We start from the raw sequence: 6,255 nt of genomic DNA on the forward strand, positions 1-6,255 counted from the left end.
TCAGGCTTGTGTAAATATGGTATGGTGATGAAAAAGAAAAACGCTGTGGACTTACTTAGCACAATCAATAAATTCATCTTGCCAAATGCAGAATGGCTTTTCATAAATTCTGCATGCAATTATTGCAATGGATCTTTGCACAATCCTGTAACAGCACTTGTCTCCCTTCTGTTTCTAGATGCATCAACTGACCCATTTGGAGGATTTGCTGATTTTAGTTCAGCTGCTGCTTCAGCAAGTTTCCCATCATCGCAAGGTAGGATTAATTTACAGATTGAAATGCTGTTAAAGTGGAGAAAGGGTGGAAGAGGTGCCACGTGGCATCTCTCATTGAAAGTCATTTCTTTTTCAAGGCAAAGTTTGTTTATTGAGCTGGACCACAAGTGTTGGTATTGTGTAAGGAAGAGATTCATTGTCTAGCACAGTTTTTGTCTCGTGGGCCTGAAACTTTAATAGACTTTATTTCAGGAAAATGTTGGTTCCAAATATATCACTTTTTATTTTAAAACAAATGCTTAAAACTTAGATTCTAACTCCAAATCTAATTTTGAAATTGACTGAAACTGAAAGTGATTTAGTAAAACCTGAAACAAACAAGTGTGGGTCTAAATGCTGGCTGAAGAGCATTCATTAAGCAACTTAGAAGTGGGTTTAATAGTGGGCAAAAAGCTGTTTTAACTGGTATTCTACAATGATGAATGCTTTGGTATGACAGCATCTGTGTTTCCAAAATGGTTGGGAAATAGGCTGTAGTGATAAGACTATTCAGATTATTAATCACTGGGATCTTCCCAGTGCCTTGTGTAAGGTTACTCAACTATTTGCATTAAGTTGTTTTTTTTTAATACTTTGACTAACAGTTTGCAAGCAATAGGTACACAGTGGTTCTCATATGTTTAGATTGGTTCTCAGAACTTTAAAGTTGGGGGCAGGGCACTAAATTAAATGGGTAAGTTGGAAAAAAAAAAAGATAAAATTGTGTTAATTGGAAAATAGGAACCCACCTGTGCTAGAAAATGACAGCCTCAGCCCCCACTTATCTTCTGTGATTAAAAATAAAAATTGTAGTTGTTTAAAGAGAAAGAATCATGCTGACATCGTTGGATGGCATAATGTAGGAATTCTAAGGCACGAGCTGTTTACAATCTGCAGAGCATTATGGGTTGCTAGTGGAAAGATTAGCACCTTGAAGGAGAATTCAGTCAAGGTATGTCCCTCATATACAGTATGTCACTGACTGTTGCCTATATGCATTTCAGGGATGAAGCTGACTGGCACTTTTCTTCTAGCTTGACTAAATAATATTGTAATTTCACTTCCCTTTTAAGAAAAATCTACTTAAAAAAATCTAGATTTGAAGTCAGACATAAACAAGTCCTTGCCAATCAGGAGAACAACATGTTAATAATGCTCATTAGCACACCACTCAGATTTGCCCTTGTCTGGCAGCATGGGTCACAGTTTAGAGCTTTCATATGCCCAGGCAGTTGGCTCAGTGCATGTGTGTTTTGCATGCAAGCGTACAGGTTACTATGTACACACAGCCACTGTCTGAAAAACAACATGGACAGAATTTCACTTAAAATTTGGACTGGAAAAATAATGCTAAGAAGCCACCTCAAAGAATCAACTTTGTTTTGGCAACCTACAGTATTATCCAGACAGAACAATGATGCACGTGAATACAGAGGGAAAGGACTTGCTGCTGTTTGTGAATTTAACTTGGGCAGCAGTGGTGCTTGTACCTGGGTGTTCTCAGTGAGGATGTAACAGTTAGTCCAGAATGTGGAGAGATCAGCAGAGCTACCTGTGACACACTTTTTGGCACTGTGATTGTCTTTTTTTTTTTTTTTTCTGTTGCTGTGTCAGGAAGACTGTATTGGACGTGCATTAGTTGGTACACCTTTAGTTTACTTAGTAGGAAAGAACTGCTGTAAATTTTAACAAGCTTTCTCAGTCAAAACCAAGTTGTTTGGCAAACACAAAGCCGCCTACTATGCAAATAATCTGTGTGTTAATACAACCTAAATTGATACAATCCTTTATCTGCATTAATGTGATTAATCTATTCCAATCACCATTATGCAAGGGACAAGGAGGCCTGTAAAATGATTAATCATTCCTGAACAGCGTAAGCCCCTCTAGAAATCCTTTCCTTCTTGATTAATCATCTTTGAAGCCCTACTGAAGGGGCAAACCCTCATACGTTTTACCCCCGTTTCCATTATTGGTGCTCAGTGCACAGATCTGAACATAGATAAGTAAATGCTGAGTGTGCTTCTTCTATCAGGAATATTTAAAGTAGGTTTTAATTTTTAATATGTAATACTAATTGAAATATTCTAATATAGTCCCTGTTTGTGAGGGAGATCAAAGCAAATGTTCTAAGAAGGCCCTAAGCTAATGAACATCAGTGCATTAAATGCACTAATATTGTTGGCAGTACTTAGATTTTGTGAACAGATTTAGACTCCTACCATTCTTTATTTGCTGGTAAATATAAAAATAATTGAAGGCTGAACGTGCATGCATGCTGATAATCTTTTATATTGTATGTAAATGTTCATGCTGTTAGATTTTTAGTAATAGAATGCAGTTAAAATTGCTGTGGGTGTCTGTTACTGAACTGGACATCATGTAGTTTGGAAGCAGAAGCTGTCGCTAGATTCATCAACCCCAGCTTTTATGTGTCTGAATCTTTATTAGCTCGTCTAAAGAAATTCAAAGGATGATTTAACTGTTCATTAGAACTTGGTTCACTTCACATGGCAATGACATTGTGTGTCTCTTAGCTCAAGTACCACAAGTGTACCAGTGATATAATCAAAAAGCTGACCTGTACAATGGCCCAAACATGGAACAAGATTCACGATGTAGTAATGAAAGCAGCTTAAATGACATTGTGTTTTTAGCATCTCCTGTATGTATTTTAATCTCTTCTTTTGCTATTACTGTTGTGAAGTAACCCTTTTCTGGTGAATAGAAAAACATGTTTTTAAGGAAGAGAACATCTACTTTATTTGACTGAAGGGTTATATGCTCTCAGATCGCAGGTTTCTGCCTGTGGACCTCTGTGATTCTGAAATAGGTACCCTTGCAGTTGTGTATAAACAGCTTGTAAGGCATTTTACAGCTCTCTTTGTCTCACTGCTAATTGCTGTGTTTTGTTTTAAACACTTGTCTGCAAAAACCCTCTTATATTGAAATGAAGCAAACTTCAGTGATGACCTGTGAGTTCAGCAAAACTTCTTCTGAAGGGTATATTAGATCCAAGGTTGAATTTCTGCTTCATGCCAAGGAAAATATGAAAAACTTGATATGTTTTACATGAGCACCTCATAGGATGGAAAGAAATAATTCCTGATCACCTCAAATAAGTCTCTAATAACCTGTTTACAAAGGGTTTTTTATTTATTTCTCTCAGCATTTTTTTATGCAAAGGGTTACTGATTGTATATATACAGATCTTGAAGTAGCTGGTTTTGCATTCTATCATGACAGAATTTCTTTCAAGTGGCTGACTTCTGGTAATGGTTCTCTCACCAAATAATACAACTCTGAGCTAAAAAATCAAGTTTTAGGTGTTGTTTTTACTAGAGACTCCAATCTACCCTTAAATTATCTTTGTATTTCAGCTAAGGATAATCTGTCCCTGTTTGTCTTGTATCCACAGGTGACATGTTATCAAACATCCTTCTTTCTGTGTATGGATGTTTCATATTTCCTTTGCTACCTTGTTAAAATTGTTGGAATATTCATGAGAGAGAATGATGTCCAGATGGAGGTTCTACCTGCAGATGTTAATCTGGACGGACACAGATCAGCTCTTATTTGTTTCAGTTCATGGAGTATGGCATTTGTTTAGTGCCATCTTTTAAGTCTTCTACCTTTCTTCTTTCCATCTTTCACTTGCACTTTTCCCTTCCCCTCAGGTACAACAACAAGTGGAAATGGAGACTTTGGTGACTGGAGTGCCTTCAACCAAGCTTCTCCTTGTCCCAGTGCTTCATCTGGTGAGCTCTTCAGCAGTGCAGCACAGCAGCCAGCTATGGAGCTCTTCAGTGTCTCACAGCCAGCTTCTGGCCAGCCTCCAGCTGCTTCAAATTCTACAGATCTTTTTGATTTGATGGGACCCTCTCAGACAACCATGACCTCTTCACAAAGTATGAATTTCTCTATGATGAGCTCCAATGCTGTGGGCGTCGGTTTACCCATGTCGAGGTCACAGGTATGCTGCCTTTTGTACAGTTGCTAAATGAGGTTTCTCAGTCTTTTGCCTCTCCTTAATCACAACGTTGAAACTGGATCCGTTCCACTCTTGAAGTCCATACCTAGTCGCTCAGATGTGGTGACCAGCATTACATCAGAATATTTTGTCTGAAAATGACAAAATGTCCTGTAAAGAAAAGGTGCTGGAAGTTCTTGAAAGGCCTCTTTTTATAAGCTGGTCTTCCCTTAGATGATCTCCATTGTTCTATGAAGTGTTGCTGCTTTGTTGGGGAAGAAGAGGTTGATGACATTTTAAACCTTAAAGCCGTCATCCACTGGATGTTACAGGTTTCCAGCCTCAGGTATGTGGAGGTGACGACTAGTCTGTTTTCTCAAAACCCAGAGCTGCCTGCTTACGTGGAAGTCACTGATTTTTTTTGGAAACCGTAACAGGTCAACTTGATATTGGGAATTAAAAATCAGTACGTCTGAGTTCAAAACTTGACTATAGATGTTCAATACTGCATAGTTATGTGATCTTGATACTATTTTAACCTATTCTAATGATGTAACAGCAAACGGCAGTGATGCTTTGGAAGAGCTGAAGTTCATGGAATAATCTCATTGGCTTTTTGTTGTGTTCTGTGGAAATGTAAATACTTGCTGTTTAGTTCTGAAGCCTATTAGTAGTGTTGTTTCCAGTGTATGCCAACAAACTTTTTTTTTCATAGCCCCTGCAGAGTGTGAACACTATGATGCCGAAGCCTAATTCTCTTTATAATGCAAGCACAGAGGTGGTACCGAAGAGTGCAAGCAAAACTCTACCTTCAACTTGGTCAGATCCCAGTGTAAATATCAGTTTGGACAATTTAGTACCTGGAATGCAGCCTTCCAAACCCCAGCAGCCATCACTTAATACCATGATGCAGCAACAAAGTGAGTTTTTGTTGATGCTCTGTCTTGCTTTCATGCTTTCTCTGGGTGTTTAGTAAACTGTCCTTGAGATGAAGTATTTTGCTAATTACTGTTTTCATGTGTTCAGCCACAATTGTTTTCTTAAACTATTGTAATGCTGCTGACACGAGTGATATTATCTGAACAGAGGTTGACAAGATTGACAAGACTGGTAACTGCATATCTTTACAGTAAATTTTGCACTGTTGCCAAATCTTCATTTCAGGCTTCCTGAACTGATAGAACTTCTCTAAAATTCACATAGTAGTGTTTTATAGCAATGCATGCTATTTAAAAGTTATTTGTAAATGTTTTCTGAGTCATCACATAGAGAATGTGGAAATGAGTGCATTAGCTACATTTTGGCTATCGTATCTTTCTTTGTTCACAGTGCATCACATCTTTATTCTCACACAAGTTACTTAAAATAAACAAACACTTTCAAACGGACTCTGATTATTTTTGCATCCTTTCCTCTTTTTGCAGATATGCAACAGCCTATGAATGTCATGACTCAAAACTTTGCAGCTGTGAACCTCAATCCTCAACCTAACATGATGCCTGTTCGACCCCAGACAAGCCCAGTGATGGGAGGCTCCATTCCTGTGGGCATGGGAATGTCCAGTGTGATGCCAGGTACGATGGGGATGACTTCCATGGGACCCATGCCTATGTTGAACCAGGGAACGATGGGAATGAACATGAACATGGGAGTGCCAGCTACAGGAATGGGTTTGATGGGCACAATAGGAATGGGAATAACCAATATCTCTATGACCTCTATGACTCCTGGGACTGTACAACCCAAGCAAGATGCCTTTGCAAATTTTGCCAATTTTAGCAAATAAAGATTGTAAAAATAAAACAAAAATAAATGAGCAGTCTGAATGAAGGATTTTTAGCTGTACAAATATAGCTGGGAAGGGATGGAAAACACTGATCAATACATCTTTTTTTTTTTTTTTCTTTATCAGTTCAAGTATCTACATAAAGAACCAAAAGCTATTTTCTAAATGTTGAAATAACTAGTATTCAAATTCTGGAGAGATGAAAAGTTCTTCTAAGGAATGTATTAAATGATTTTGCAAAATA

General features: G+C 37.9%; 1 protein-coding gene across 3 annotated transcripts in view; it reads left to right on the top strand.

The window, feature by feature from the left end:
* The window catches only part of CLINT1 (clathrin interactor 1), a gene marked incomplete at both ends in the record, with an annotated part of 46,554 nt that extends 40,543 nt beyond the window's left edge, over window positions 1-6,011 (top strand). For 2 of the 3 annotated variants that reach the window (XM_079542210.1, XM_079542209.1), the window contains 4 exons: window positions 179-256; window positions 3,933-4,228; window positions 4,941-5,145; window positions 5,650-6,011. In XM_079542210.1, coding sequence (XP_079398336.1) covers window positions 179-256; window positions 3,933-4,228; window positions 4,941-5,145; window positions 5,650-6,011 — 941 coding nt within the window. Of the gene's footprint in view, window positions 1-178; window positions 257-3,932; window positions 4,243-4,940; window positions 5,146-5,649 lie in introns of all 3 variants that reach the window. The other variant, XM_079542211.1, reaches the window with a different exon arrangement.
* Between the last annotated feature and the right edge of the window lie 244 nt (window positions 6,012-6,255).

This window comes from Tetrao urogallus, assembly GCF_951394365.1.
Source record: "Tetrao urogallus genome assembly, chromosome: 14".
NCBI classification, from domain to species: Eukaryota; Metazoa; Chordata; class Aves; order Galliformes; family Phasianidae; genus Tetrao; species Tetrao urogallus.